Raw genomic sequence first — 16,150 nt, 5'->3', positions numbered from 1 at the left:
CTGTCACTGCTGTTAGTATCCTATACTGGCTCACCTGCCAGTGAGGAGCCCCCACCGGGAGGACAACGGGCGTAGAGCCTTCGTCCTACCTCTCCCTGCTGACGGGTGCCGCCAGAGCCCGTCAGAGTACATGGATGACCAATATCACCCTTTCTCCCACTCCAGTTGTCCAGGGGAGATATTGTACAGTACTTGACAATGACAACCAGCCTGACACCAGAGTATAATGTCTCCATGGAAGAGTAGGGAGACCAACTAGTTATCTTTTAATTAACATACTCTACCTGGTCTACCATACAGATTAAAATGGTGTTTTATTCATTAACATAGGACGCGCAGATTTAAACAGGTTTTTTTTTCTTGTATCGTCGTGTTAATTGTTATCGGGCAATAGATCTGATTCATAGTCATAATAAAGCATGTTTAAGATCTGCAGGCCTTTTCCACAATGCCTGCATTTATGGTCTTAAGTGGCACGTGCAATTTGCAGGGTCACTGTCTCCCTCCACAGTCTGGCTAGCTCAAATTCCTTCCTGTGCACCATGGCGACAGCAGAGCCACACACACACGTTTTCACACCACTTATCTGATTGCGCCAAACAGAGCTCCCAGATTCCCACTTTCTTCTGAAGGAGAAATAATCCATAGCGCCCCTCAGATTACAGAAGAAACACACTCGATGTTCACTGAGAAATCTCTCTTTTTTTACGACTTTCATCATGTTGTATGTCTAGTTTCTGGCACCGCCGTCTGACCAAGTCGGTCTCAGAGGTTGGGGTTATTCCAGTATTCTGGCCGTGACGTCTATTGGTGGCCAAAGCACAAAGTTCTGCTACGACTGCATAAGCTATGATTCTGTTAACAGAACCCCACACAGCCAATTATTGCTACCAGAACTTGGAAGAGACACTGATCATTGCATTGCTAAGCAACACATTGTCAGCACAATAACTGCTGGCAGCTTGTCTAGTATACTGTATATTATCATCAGTTGATTTTTTTATTTCATACTGATTAAGAACATAAATGTAATAATGTATTGGTATAGTGAGTGAGATCATGGGGAGGGGTGCTGGCCACAGAGCATCCACGCAGCACCGTCTTAAGGGCACGTTGGGGCATGCATGGCTACTGTACAGTACTTATTTCTCGTCCTGTGTGCAACATAGAATCATTGGATGATTGATGATTGTTATTGTAAGGGTGGGATCAGCTGTCATAAGCCTAAGAGATTGGCATCAATCGCAGTGTGGTAAAGAAACATGCTATTGAGTTATGTAATTGCAAAATAACTTTTGTATTGACATTTTGCAACAGCAATCAGTGTGCGTGAGCCAAGACGACGCTTTATCAGCATAATATAAACTAAAGAACCCTGTATGCTTTGCCACGGGTCCATACTAGGCCTGCATCTTCTCCCCCCTCTAGACCAACCAACAGCACTGCCAACTCACAGCGCATTGCGTACTTGTGGCACATTGTGAGCTTGATCAGCTTTGCCAATTGTTGGCCTCAGAAAAGAGACGCTAGGGTTCGTGTGGTTAAGCCCATCAGCTTTAATGAAGCAGTTCTAAATCATGGCTCAGCTGATGTGGTCTTTCTATTGCAAACATTGCCAACATGTGCTAGATCCTGATCCAAGTGGACAGCAGTGCTGGTCAATGGCAACTCTTCACTTTGCAGAGAGTCTACGGCTAAAGCTACACATCGATTCAGATTTCTCAAATAAACGTGTTTCTAGTTTCCACAGTCTGTATACTTTCATGACAATCAAAACGTCATGACAATCAAAACCATAATCTAGCAAAACCTTTAGGAAACGTTCAACCTTTCCAAAATGTTTAGTAAATAAGCAAAATGCATGCATTGGCTCTGTCTTCGTTAAGGGTTCCTGTTCAATGCTGAAATACAAATAGAAACCGACAAAATAGACTAAATTATATCCTGGGCTTCTCAATGTCGAAAAATAATGTGTCAAAGCAGTTCGGCTAAAGGTTACAAACATCTTCAGGATTGAGCAGACAGGTGCAGACAGATAGTGCTACCTGTACTTATGTTCACTAATCTTTAGAAATCATCATAGCTGCCTGTCAGATGGAAAATAATCTGTGTTCCAAATCCAATGCATGATCCAATTAGTTAGTATTTAGCAGACTCTATATAGAGTATAGACAGAGTTACGACATTGAGGGTGCAGAAAACAGCCCGGTCACGTGGTTCATGTACTCGCGCGAGCCCATAGACTCCAATGCATTCCGATTCCGTAAACTTCCGGTGTCCCAATCGCCAATAGAAGTCTATGTAGAAGACTGGACTGGCCCCATGAAGTGAACAGAGTTGTCGTAACTGTCTTACTCTATGGCTCTGGTATTTTAGTAACAAGCTCTTAATACTTTTCATTGGTTACATTCATTTATTCATAAAACTCACAGACAGACAACCTGGCCTCCAAAATCTTTTGTGGGAAGAAATATACAAAAACATTTTTTTTAAAGGGGGGGAAAAAGGATACAAGGTTTCTGCGTGACAGTGAAGACATTATTCATGAAGGGGGAGCGTTTCAGATGTAAAAAAGGTTCCTGAATAGAAACCAGCTGTGGACCAGTTGTATTCCACTGTTAACCCCATCATAAAGCTGCTCTCCTTTAAACAAAAAGAGCCTTTTAATGACCGGGGGGGGGGGGGGGGGGGGGGTCGCATATATCTGCAAACCTGGCTGAAATGCCAGCTATTGTTAAGACCTTCACAAACCAACAGGGACAATACAGCTGTTTTATTCACCCCCCCCCCCCCCACCTCCCCCCACACACTTCTTCTGAACAGAACTCGTCTCTAAAAACACGAAATAGTGTATTTTTCTTTTGAAAAATGAAACAGTATTTTTTCACAGGTCCTCGTTCCACCAGGACCGGGACAAAAACATCTGGAACACATTTTTTCTGCCTTTTCTGGGATCTGGGCAGACGGCACAATGGCGCTCATCGGATCCAGATGTGAACGAGCACAGTGAAACAACAAGGCCTTTTTACTTCTTATTCTCCCCGTTTCTTAAAGGAGCATGAGGGGGGAAAAAACTAATTTCAAATCCTGATATAAAAAGCATAAATCACTAAATCGCGAATCAAACTTTCTGACCCCGTCCATCATACACCGGGTCGTTTCAGCCATGTGTCTAGCTCAAGGTTATATAGGCATCAGTGTGGCTTTGGCACCAATCCATCTGTTGTTTTCATTTGCACATGGCATTCAAAGAATGTTATTTCAAAATGTTCAATGAATAAAGTAGTTTGACAAGTTCCTTTCTAATCATATGGGAATGCTTCCTATTGACACAGTAGGCCATTAAGAAAAAACCTATTTTCTTAATTAATCATAACAAACTGGGGGGGGGGGGGGGGAGACAAAACTTTGAAATGTTTTTGAAGCTTTCTGAAAAGGCTCCATTGATTGTAGGGGTACTTTAACTTTAACGTCTATTAAAAGGTCCACCTACAATAGACACCCACTGCCGGTTCAAACCAGGTATCTCAGCAGAACAATAAACTGTCAGACAATAAACTGCTTCGAATTGTTGAGTGAGTTCCCAGAAAGTTAAAAAAAAATAAAGAAGAACTTTCATATTACCTACTGTATGCTTCCTACTCATGTGACGTTTATAGAACTGTATAATACAGTACAGGACAGACAAGTTAGAAAATAAATATAATCCTGGAATAAGCTACTCTCTCTCGCAAGCACACACACACACACAGACACGCCCCTCCAGACGACGTCAAGACTTATGTTTCGATAACTTTGATCCTACAGCATTCCTTTCTTAATCGCAACGACGCTGTAAAACCTGACAGTGGTGGCAATATTAAAGTCACAACCTTCACCCTTTGACCCCCGACCCCTTGAAACCCATGTCTTATGGCCCTCCTGCGGCAACAAGTCTCCACTTGGATTTAAAACAAGGGTTTCCTCAGTGATGTCATAAGCCACTCTGAAGGAAAGGCTTTGTGGGGCCAGTTAATTCTATATGGAGACTATTCAGGATGAAAGAAAATAGGGTTTACAGTGGCACCAATAATTCTGTAAACTGAAACTGTTAATATCGGTGATGCTTTAAAGCAGTGGTTTTCAACCCTTTTCGCATCCAAGGCCCGTTATTTATTCTGCGTTTGAGCAACGGACCACCATTCGACAACAGCCACATGTCGGTCAAAATAACAATTCTTCTACATTCTCTAATTGTCTTGACTTGTAAATTAAGTAACGCAGATGTTTAACAATAATGTAACTCTTGAGAGCGTAAGATTAAACCAAATGAGTCCATTTGGTTACCAACTCCATCATTTAGCTGGGTACCACCTGGGACCCCTCTCAAGGACCACTGGTGGTCCCCAGACCACTGGTTGAAAAACGACTGCTTTAAAGGCAATGAACAAGGCCTTAGTACTGTACTTAGTACAGTATCTCTTCCTGAAAAAAAAACTAAAGCAGACTCTACAGTAAGAAACATTAATATCAGAGTGACATGTATGGAATACTAAGCTGGAATGTCAATTCCCTTAACTCTGTAATGATCATTTTTCATCATGGATCTATGCAGTGCTCATTAATATCATGTAGGCTACTATTCGGGTAATGAGCACAGGAGGGACGTGATTGATTTAGAATATAGCTTAATATTTGAGCATCAACCACTCTTTGCTTATCCAAATACTTAATTAATTATGGTGCCAGGAACTGAATCGGGTCATTTATACAAACAGTCCATTTTGAGTACCAGAATGGTTCCATTGGTCCAGGTGACTATTCACCTTTTTCCTGGGCTGTGTGCTCCAGTTCCTGTTGATTTCATTGGATATCATTGGTCATCTGACCAGTTTCATTGGCTTCCATTGGATCAAATCGACAGGAACTGGAGCACACACAGCCCAGGAAAAAGGTGAATAGTGATGCTGGTGAACATGGAAGCCTTGCTTGGAACGTGATTGGACATGTAGGTGGAGCAAAGGGGGTCACCTGGTTCAGAATCGTTAACTGCTGACAAAATGTGTGGTAATTCTGTCTAATTACTAACATAACCACGCTGTTTACCTGCCCCTGGTGAGGGATAAGATACTTTCACAAGCAGTAAATCTCACGTTTAATGGTCGAAACACGTCATGGTTCATCGTTTGATCAAAGTCATTCTCGTGTGTTGTAAAGAAAACACATACATTATTTCATGATGTGAAAACCCATTAATTGTTGCTCGCAATTGAGTAGTAAAGTGTAACAATCCAGGATGTGTAGCAGCAGCAGCACCATCACCTTTAACAAGACTCTGGTTGCATTCGGTCAGTTTTTTAAGAGTTGATTAAAATCCAGCCAGCAGCATTAAATAAGATCGAGTCACCCAAACTCATTAAAACTCCAGTTCAACTCTGTCGTCAGAAATGACCTGCGAGCATCCACCCATTGCACAGATGTTTAAGCTCAGTTAATGAGCAACATATATAGCTCAATATTACTGTACAGTACAGGAGTTGATTCAAAATTCACTAGAATTGTACAGTTATGCTTTATTTATGTAATGCAATGATTCTGAAAAGTGGGGTGCAGGCAGGGTCCCTCAGCTGAAGGTTCCTTGAGGGGAATCCAAATCTCAGTTATGGGGGTCCGTCCGCCTTGAAATTGACAAGATTGAGAACCACTGATGTATTACAATGTAATGTTACTTTAAGCCATTTTGGGCTGGAACCCCTTTTGGTGTTAGCATTGTGTTATGTTTTAGCTATTTTTTGAAAAATCGTGAAAATGTGGCACAAATCTTTGAACATATATTTCAGAGCGAACATTTTTTTATTAAAGTATTGGCTTCTGGGGGGGGGGGGGGGGTCCCTGGAACTACATATTTTGAGATGGGGGTCCGTGGCCCAATAGAGATCATTCTGGGGGTCCTTGACATGAAAAGGGTTGAGCACCACTGACATAGAAACATGGGTTTTTCAGATTTCTTTTTAGGATTTAGAAGCCTTTTTTTAATCGACCTCATACCAAAATGGGTTAATCAGTCAATCCCCCCCCCCCCAAAAAAATGAAGAGAGAAAGCATCTGGTCAAGTCATGCACAAGTCATCACATTCTTATTTGGACCTACAGTGGGTCAGTCCCATCCAGGCCCAGCTGCAGCAGACATAGCACTGTCCACTGAGGTATGTGGACAGAGCAGGCCATCTGTTTACCTTGCAGGGTCTGTGACAGCAGACACAAGACCACCTACCAAGCTCCTTGTAGTGGATGAAAGCCAGCCTGACACATTATCATGCTGCACTACATACATTGGTTCTCCAACATTCCCATGCCAAGGCGGGGGACCCCCATAAATTGGTACGTATCGAGTTGCAGACCCCTCCCATTTGAAACGATGTGGTGGTACCGGGAGGGACGGACGGACCCCATAAGAGAGGATCTTATGGGTGTTTGATTAGACTGTTATTAATGATTGTATGTCTTTAAATGTCTTGAACTGAATACACAGGAAGACCACAACTGAAACAAGCCCCTAGAGGGCTCTTTGTGATTTCATTATAACCATCATTGTAAAGTCGTATACACCTACTATTTGCAAACTGTTTAAAGTATTCAATACATAAATAAAAAGTGTATAAACTGTATGCGCAGAGAGAAACAATATGAATAGCCATTGTTATACAGTAGCTGACATTCTCTCATTGTGAACCTTAAAGATGGTGAAGTTATAGTGAAGTTTTAACCTAGTGTCCCTATATTTTGTGGATGTCATTATAGGCAAAAATGTGTTGTGAGCTTGTAAAGTAAGATATTTGTTTAAATGGTGCTTAAGTGTTCAAACTGTTCCTCATTTTGCTGGGGACCCCCTGGAGCCCCCCCCCCCCCCCTCTCCCCCACCCCCTTCAAGGACCCCTTGGGGTTTCCAGACCCCACATTGAGGGCCACTGCATTACATCAACATTGAATCTGTCAACAGCCTTCAAACAGGGGGAACCAACATGGCAACCCGATTCCTATATGCAAGTAGGCTCTGGAGATAATGAGAGATAAGCTCCGGCAATGTAAACGTATGTTTCCCATACCAATAAAGCAACCTCTGTCGTGAATAGAATAGAATTGATAAGGACACAGCCGTAGTGTATAGTAGCCTACATGAGCATGAATTCGTTTCAATTTAATGATGTTCTGCTCAACAGTTTGGTGTTAATAATACAACTGGTAAAAGAGTGCTGGCCTTTCAATTATAACCTGCTGCATGGTGTGAATTGCTACATGCATCAGATTGCATCCTGTGTCTTGCACCTTTAGGCGGCTCCACCCTTCCACTTAAGACAAGCTAGGACCCTGCCTTCCTTCTCATAATAGCTGGCCTCATGCCTGGAAAAAGCATGCATCCCTTCAATGTGTATTAAAAGAAGGAGGAAAAAAACCATGCTTATTAACAGCACTGTCTCCATTACAACTGGTTGATGGATGATGTGCATTTAAAAAAAAAGCATGTCAACTTCTCTTGATTTCTTATGGTTGATATCTGACACATGTATGATCACACCATTGAATCAGTACCAAATTACCAATTGTGTTATACTCTAAGGCTGACCAATTAAGGCAGATTTAGATGGCACACTGTTGCATTTCTTCAGGCTGTGTCTTGCCCTTCGCCTATAAAAAGCATGGAGTTGGATGCTCAAATAGTCAAATACATTATGTCAGTAGGCTACATAAGTTGTTCTGAGACAGACTCAGAACTTCTGACATAGCCTCTAAGCCTAAGTCATATGCTGTGTCCAATCGTTTAGACACAGAAAATCAACTTCCATCCACCATCCAGGGCCATAGCATATAGAGCAGCTCATCCCAAAGTAAAAGAATGCGCATCTCCTTTAGTAACTCCCAAATACTGACATCATGGCTGGCAGTTTAGAAGTGAACAATGGGGTTTATGAAGCAATTCCAAAGGATAAATGCAATACAAAACAAAATGTGAGTTCAGATGGAGAGGGGCGGAGTGACTCTGGAACTCGTTTGCAAACTTTTTTTCCTTTTCTTTTCTTTTCTTTGCTCTGGTCCAAAAAGCGTGCCTGCCTGCGAGCGGCTGCAGGAATTGTGTGCAGCCAGAGAGAGAGAAGTGATTCTTAAAACTAACCCGAACAGCTTACCTGAACTTGCTTGCGATGTGACAAAAAGCAGGATCACCGCTAGAGTCATCTGAGCGTCCCTTAACCTCCGTTTTACTTTCCATCTTATATGGGTATCCATGACCGCCGCTCAGTCAGTGACGTCCACGGTCGGGCAAGTGGATGAAAAAAAACTTTTCTTCTCTTGCGAAGAAACAACTGGATATGATAAGGGTGGCTACTTTTGATCAGGAGAGAAGTATAAAAAGAAGCCAAACTGCCAGAGAAAAGAGAGGCTGGGGGGTATCGTTTTTTTGTTGCTCAAGCAGCCATAAGTAGTTCAGTGGGGGTTTCCTCCAGATATACGTTGAAAAGGGACGGGACACCCTTCTCACCCACTTGCGTCCTCCTCTGCGCTCTCCTCTGCGCTCCTAGTCTGAAGTATCCTGCTTCTGCCGAGACTCCGTCCGAGCAGAGACGTGGTGGTTAACTTGCCCCCCTCTTTACGGTCTCACAGCAGCCAGGGAGGGGAGAGGCCTTCCCAAAAAGAAGTTCCAACGAGAGGGGGAGAGAGTTAGAGGAGAACAAACCTTTCCCCCTGCGCCGCTGTCACTCACTTTGCGGGACAGCGGGGGCGAGCAAATCAGAGGAGTCGGTGGGCCAGAGGCAGCGCTGTTATTGGTCGTTGTTGTGTGTGGGGACGGAACGGTACGGGAAGAAAAAGTTGGGAGAAAGTTTTTTTTTGACGCCTACATTTTTATTGCGCTCGAGTCTTCTTAGGAGTCTATTCCACACTTTCCCATAGTAACAGAACATCCGCTGTTTAAATTCTAGGTGAGCAGCAGAGCGGTAAAAGTAGGCTGAATAAAGTAGGATCATATCATATACACAACAGACAACACCATAGGCTATAGCTTTCTGATACGAAATTAAACATTATAGGCCTACAGTCAGTGCACAAACATGTTGGAGCTGAGAAATTGTTCAAATCAATTTCAAAATATTTTCAAGCCCTTTTCTGAGAATTACAAAATTCTTGTATGATAGTGGCCAGCTTCGGGCCAATAGGCATACTCTCTACAATAATTATTATACCGAAGTAGCGAGTGTCTTCTCCCATGCACCCCCCAAAAAAGCATGCACGCATGAATGAATGCCCAGTTTTATGAGGGCAAATAAGTCATATGAAGTGCCCAGTCTTCTGCATGTCATATCCTGCATGCAATTTTGCATCTGAAGCTACAGTACGGATAGGCTATAGTGACTACAATATAGGCTACTGTATTGTTGCATCATTACAAAGTATACGGTCTTGCTCTATTTATTTCACTTTATATAGAATTAGCTGTGCTCTCTAAATACAGACGAAATGTGCAATGCTACACTCAAGATAGTCAAATGAAGCAGCGTGGACTCCTCATGCATAGGAGGAAGCATGAGGTCAGTCCACTATACCCGACTAGACCCGTCTTGATCACATGACTATAGAGATCATGTTGATTAGAGTAAAATTTTGATAAAATCTGAAGGAGAAATACCAAAAAATGAAAAATACATGGCAAAGGTTTGTCCTTGGCCTCTAGGGAGTATGCATACAAAGTTTTACACAGATTTGTGCAGTTATAGATAAAAACACAAATAGGCCAGTTAAAGCATGAGACTGATTTGTGTGTGCAAAAGTTCATGGAAATCACACAATGTGTTCATGATTTGCGGCACTTATAGTTCAAAATGGAGTACTACTGTGAACATTTGAAGCCAATCTTAGACAATCAGGATATACGAGAAATCTGAAAGACCCGTTACGTGTAGGGCCTGGCTATATAGAGAGACTGTGTACTAATTTGCGTGATGTTTGGACAAAATCTGTAGGTGTACCGTTAAAAATATGGTTTAGCAAAAATCTGCCTCCTGGTGGCTCTATAACAGGCCAATGTGAAAACTTTAGGGGAGAGGTCCAGCTCTGGCATCCAGGGAGACAGTGAGTTTGGCTGCGATCAAGCCAACGGTGCCAGTGAATCGCTGTTCACAGACGGACGGACGGACGGTAGGACGGCCACACACACGGATGGACGGACGGACAGACGGACTGAGCGCAAAACAAACCCCCGGTCCACCCATGCCTTCGGCCTGGTGGAGACAATGATGGAGGGCCGTGTGCATCTTCAGAGCATGTTTATTTTAATGATCAATCAATCGTGTTCTGACTTGGTCGCTTGGATCAATGGAACTCTGAACTAACATAGTATACTTTAATACCCCATGTATTGGTGCAATATTTTCAAGGTTTTATACCACGTCATTTGTATTTTATTTTATATATTAATGTTCAATTACCATTATATTATTAGCGTTTAGTGCAATTATTTGGGGGCCCACTTGCAATACCCTCACGGCACACCAGTGGGCCGCAGTCCACAGTTGGGAATCGTTAGCCTATACTTTACCGCAAGTGACAGTAACTATATTGTTCCATAGATGCCAAACGTTTTGCTGCCTGGCCTGTTGTACCAGTAGTAAAGTATATGCAGCTCAATGGGGGGGCAGTCTTCCATCAACTCCAGAGTAAAGTGTGCTCTCAACCTGGTAAACACAGTAGTAGTAGTAGTATAGTACTACTAGTAGTAGTAGTATAGTACTAGTAGTAGTAGTAGTAGTAGTAGTAGTCAGAAGACACACCTGACACTGTGTTAGATTCTCAGACTTGTGGGGGATGGGTTTAAAAATAGTCACCCAGGAAGACAAGCTAAATGTGGAAGTGGTACAAAGGCCATTGACAGTCAATACCAAAGATGTGAAAAGCATGCATGGCAGTGTTGAATTTGTAGACAAAAAAAACGAAGATGAAAAAGGTTCGGCAAGCGAAAAAAATGACGGTGCCTAAAACTAAATGAAAACTATTCACGAGACTATGACTAAACTAAACTAAAATCAAAATGTGCTGCCAAAAACAACGCTGATGCATGGGCAACAACATGCTTTCTTTTGAACAATATGCAACAGCTGTCAAAATTCTGCGCCATTCTTGTAATACGCCAGTTTGAAAACGATATAACATTAGTCAGAGATTAATCATTCCTCCTTACACAAACAATTAGTTTGCGATAAGCGTTGCTGGCACCTGTAGCCTGTCAATCACCTCGATGTTTGTGTCAGGAAGCTCATTAAAATGACAGACAGGCAGGCAGAGAGAGGTCTAGTGATGGTAAAACAGCTAACCACAATGTAAAACAAATAATCCACGGAGGAAGGATTGTATTATGCATACACCTTTCATTATTTTCTATTCTATTTTTATTTAATTTCAATTGAGGTTTTTGCTCAATTTAAGCTCTAAGTATTACTGTAAACTATAAACTATACAACTGAAAGAAACAAAATGTTGATTGTGTAGAAACAAATCACACCCGTTTGAAGTGAGGGGCGCACATCGTACATCATCTCATTCCGGCCAATCACAATTTGCGTCTCCTCGCATTCATCATCAATGTTTGTGTTTACACAAACACTCAAAGTTGTCCATCCATTGTCAATAGCATTTACACAATGTTTGTGTTGGGACAAAAACTGGGTTACATACACTAAAAGCTGGACATACTGTGCTTGCTTGGTTTTTTCAAAAGTAACACTGCGTGAAGCTCAAACGTCTGTCAGGAAGACTTGAGAAGAGCCCAGACGTACAGAACTGTACCTGACGTTCATGTTGCTACTCAAATCCTCCTTTAATAGCCTATGTCAAGAAAGCACAAACTCTGTGGGCCACAAATTAAATCGTGTCGATTCGTGTGGTATACAAAAACCTTCATCAAATCATCCACCATCATCCATCATCATCCATCCATCATCCATCATCTAAAAGACCGACCCCTGCACGTCAAAACAATGCTAAGACGTCTTGTTGTGGAGGTAAATTATAGAATGGAGTGGTTTCACTCTAATCACAGGCTCTTAAAAAGCTAAAATGGAACATTGGAAATACTATGTAGCTACACTGGAAGATCAGGTGAATCCTAGTGTAACTGTAAAATATATTTCATGGATATTCCAAACGTCTTAGAGTAGATCACATTATCTTGCAGAGATGAAAATAGTGAACATGTGAAACTCACTTGCATTGCGTGCGTGCATGCGGCTGCTGATGTCACCCCCCGTCCCCAATAGATCTACAAACTCACAACACATTGCATTGGTTGTGTCAGTGTGATTGTGGATTGGCTATTTTTGGGGTAAGTCAAATTCACAATTAAAATGTAGGCTTATCTATGGCAACTTCTAATTGTAAGTCAGTGTAAGCATGATCCCTAGTCAACAAACAACAAGGTGAATATAGTGACATAAGTGGAGTGCATGTAGTGCTTCAAAGGAAGACCTACCAGGCAAACATCAAACCATCTACACAACACAACATCAACATCTAAATAACATTCTTGACATCTGTGGTCAAGCTGTAAACATAGATAATCTATCTCTAAATAACAAAAAGGTGAACAAGTAACAAACATATAACTAGCATCTATCAAAAGGTGACAAGAAGGAAATAACAAGGAGAGAGAGAGAGAGAGAGAGAGAGAGGGGGCGTGAGGTGGAGTCTGAAGAGGTGATGAGTCTTCAGAGACTATACGGCGGAAAATGGGGAGTGAGTCTGCAGATCTGACCGTCTGACTGTAATGGGGGAGTATATTCCACAGCTTAGAGGAGCCAAGAGGAAGGAGAGTCTAGAGGACGTGTGGAGCACTGGCCACGGTGTTTTAGGGAAGGTCCGTGACTTTGAGTAGCCGTCCTGTGTTAGCTGATGTAAGTCCGTGCCTGACCACTGTGACCAGGTTGCTTCGGGAAGCCCTGTTTTAATAAGGGCCTTTGAGACGCTGTGGTACCAAGAGGTGCACGTATGGGGGATCCCTGGCACAAGATGTTTTCAGATGGGGTTTCGCGGCCAAATGCAAATATCAATTTGGGAGTCCCTGACATGAAAAGGTCTAAATCAGGCTTGTGTGGCTGACTGTGGCCAGTGGTTTTCTGAACCCTTTTCATACCAAGGCCCATTATTTATTCTGCTATGAGCCATGGACGGACCACCATTTGATGAGATTTAGCCTCTCGGATCTAAAACGTTTCTTAGAATATTTTGTTCTCCTTGGATAATATCCCATGCTGTATTGATCATTAGGAGAGATAACAGGCAAACGTTGATCAAAATAACAATTGTTATACATTTTCTAATTGTGTAGACACTCAATAATTTAACTCTTGAGAGCGTAAAATGAAACTGAATTTTTCATTTTACGCTCTCAAGAGTTAAAGATATATTTAAATAAGGGTCCATTTGGTTATCAACTCTGCATCATTTAGCTGCGGACCACCTGGAAACCCCTCAAGGACCCGCAGAACGCTAACACCCAGCGGGGGACCACTCTCCCCACTTAGGGTGGAATGCCTGCCCCAGGTTGTTGCCACTATAGGTTGTTGTCCCGACCGTTTCGTTCCTGTATTCTAAATTCTGTGTGTTCTTTGGCAGAGGCTGAGCTGTGCATACATTACACAGGAGACATGTGCACTAACAGCACTAGAGGAAACCCGAGAACTCAGAACTCCTGTCATATAGAGGGGGAGAATCGTAAGTTAAGTCCCATCCACTAGATAACAGATTTAGACCCTCATCTGAAGTACAGATGTGCTTATAGAAAGACTCCAGAAACCCATGGCAGACGCGGTTCACTTCGTAACGTGTTATTCTCTCCTAAATTAAAATGATTTAACTTTAAAAAAACGACACCGTAAACACCGTTGAGGTTTTTGTTTCGGTATTGTGATAACCGATTATGGTTTCTGACACAAGCAATTGAACACTTTTTGCAGAGGGAGGACAAACTCGAGGCTCCTCTGGCAGATGCAGGCAGATGTTCTACCGAGCGATCTTTTACAAGCGTTGTCTGCCACGGCGCACCACGCGTTGCCATGGCAGTTAGTTAGTACACCATATTTTCCATTCCTCAATAAGTGACTCCGTTCGGTTGCCAGACTGGTGTCATGGAAAAGCATCATAAGTCTATTGGGAAACATTTGTTCGGGTGTGAGCGAGCATAGACAGCGAGGTCTACACAGAACACATTAGAGTGCATCTCTCTCTCTACGTGGTATACCAGGGACATAACAGTGTCTGTCATCAGAGGAATAAAAGTGTCTATAATGACTCAACCTTCCCACCTGTCTGCTCATGCTCGCCCCACAGCTGCGTGTCGTCTCTTCTTTATTGAAACGGCTGGCAAACGCAGCTCAGCTAGAGAGCTCCTTCAGGAGGAACAAAGGCCAAAGATATAGCGTTTGCCAGGTATGATAATAAATCAGTAAGCATTAAGTAAAACGAACATGAAAAGACAACTATGGCATGTATGGCCTTGTACAGTAGTGTATAAATATGCCAGTAGAGGCAGTTGATGTTATCATAATGCTGCATTACGCTTTTATCCTTAACCAAACTACACCCCCCCCCCCCCCCCCCCCCGACAAATCAAGGTTACAGAGAGGTTGCACTGAGCTGCACTAGATTAAGGCTCAAGTTCAAGTTTTGGTGATGCTGGCAAATTTGTTTCTCAAAATGTGATCTTTAGGACTGACTGTCCTAGAGTGATCAGACCAGAAGTGTGTATTCGTTCAGACAACGTGATCTTATAACTGCATTGGTGTGTGTGTGCTAAACAACATAACCCCATAGATAGTAGAGTTGACCCAATACCAATTATTTCAGACCGAGTATCAATACGAGTACTTTTTATTTTTGCTGAGTAACCACTTATATTTACCCCCTTTTTTTCTCATAGATGCAGATGGATCTCCGATCTACACTCGTCAGTTGTCAATATAATTATGCTTGTAGAGAGACTTGCTCCGGTTGCATTCGTTCAGCCTATAGTGTCAATTGGATGTTTTGGTACTCGGGTGACGGGTCAGAGTATCTGGGCCGGTTCCGAGTACAGAGTACAAGTACTTGATGAGGGTGGTATCGGCCCGAGTACCCGATACCAGTATCAGTATCAGAACAACTCTAATAGATAAATGAGGCTTCAGTGTCCAAACTGAAACAAATCAGATTTGAATCACATTTAAAACCACATAGGAATGTGATTCAAATCTGATTCCATGCGTTTCTTTTGCTGTTCAGACTTGATAAATAACCGATGTGATTCCAATCTGGATAAAAATCTGATTTGTCCTGCCACCGTGAACTGTACTGTACACTTATATTGTTCTATAATCAACGAGGAGTTAATGAGAAACACAGTTTTGGTACAGTGTGTCAGCCATGTGGAGCACGGATGTGCTCATGTAGACCTTTGAGCTTTGTGAGAATGCAAGCCATCCTTTGAGTGTTTAATGTTACAGCTTGTGCTATTTAAGAAATGTACTGTAGCCGCTTACACATCTGAGCATGACTCAGATTATCTATCTATTATTTGTATTCATTTGCGACCACACACACACACACACACACACACACACACACACACACACACACACACACACACACACACACACACACACACACACACACACACACACACACACACACACACACACACACACACACACACACACACACACACACACACACACACACACACACACTTTATACTTCAGTGATAAATTGGTGCGTGTTGTGATGAAAATAACTAATTTACAGCTGTTTTGCAGCCATGTAAGGCACGAACCAACCTGCTATACAGGAGCAGTTAGGAGTTCAGTTGTTCAATCAATGACATTTCGACATGATCCATCCATCTTCAACCGCTTATCCGTAGTCGGGTCGCGGGGGCAACAGCTCTACCAGACCAGAGATGAGATGGAACCTGGAAGCCTGGGTTCTAATACGGCCTCTCTCCACCCACTGCCGTCCATCTGAAAAGACAAATAGACAAGGACTGAGAATGATTGGTGCATGTCATTTGTGCTGCGTTGCGGTTGTGCAACGCATGTACAGTTGAAGTAAGTTGGACAGGAAACGGGGAGAGAGATGGGGGAGTGACGCGCAGCAAA

General features: G+C 42.6%; 1 protein-coding gene across 2 annotated transcripts in view; it reads right to left on the bottom strand.

Moving 5' to 3' along the window:
• col5a1 (procollagen, type V, alpha 1) overlaps nt 1-8,646 on the bottom strand; it is a 155,929-nt gene extending 147,283 nt beyond the window's left edge. Inside the window, exon 1 of one of the 2 annotated variants that reach the window (XM_080756680.1) lies at nt 8,162-8,646. In XM_080756680.1, the coding sequence (XP_080612806.1) occupies nt 8,162-8,261 (100 nt within the window). In that variant the 5' untranslated portion in view covers nt 8,262-8,646. The remainder of the gene's footprint in view (nt 1-8,161) is intronic. The other variant, XM_080756679.1, reaches the window with a different exon arrangement.
• Between the last annotated feature and the right edge of the window lie 7,504 nt (nt 8,647-16,150).

The sequence above is a fragment of the Protomyctophum bolini genome (genome assembly GCF_963924005.1).
Source record: "Protomyctophum bolini genome assembly, chromosome: 22".
NCBI lineage: Eukaryota > Metazoa > Chordata > Actinopteri > Myctophiformes > Myctophidae > Protomyctophum > Protomyctophum bolini.
The sequence above is the reverse complement of the archived record's forward strand: the minus strand, read 5'-3'. Positions and strand labels throughout refer to the sequence as shown.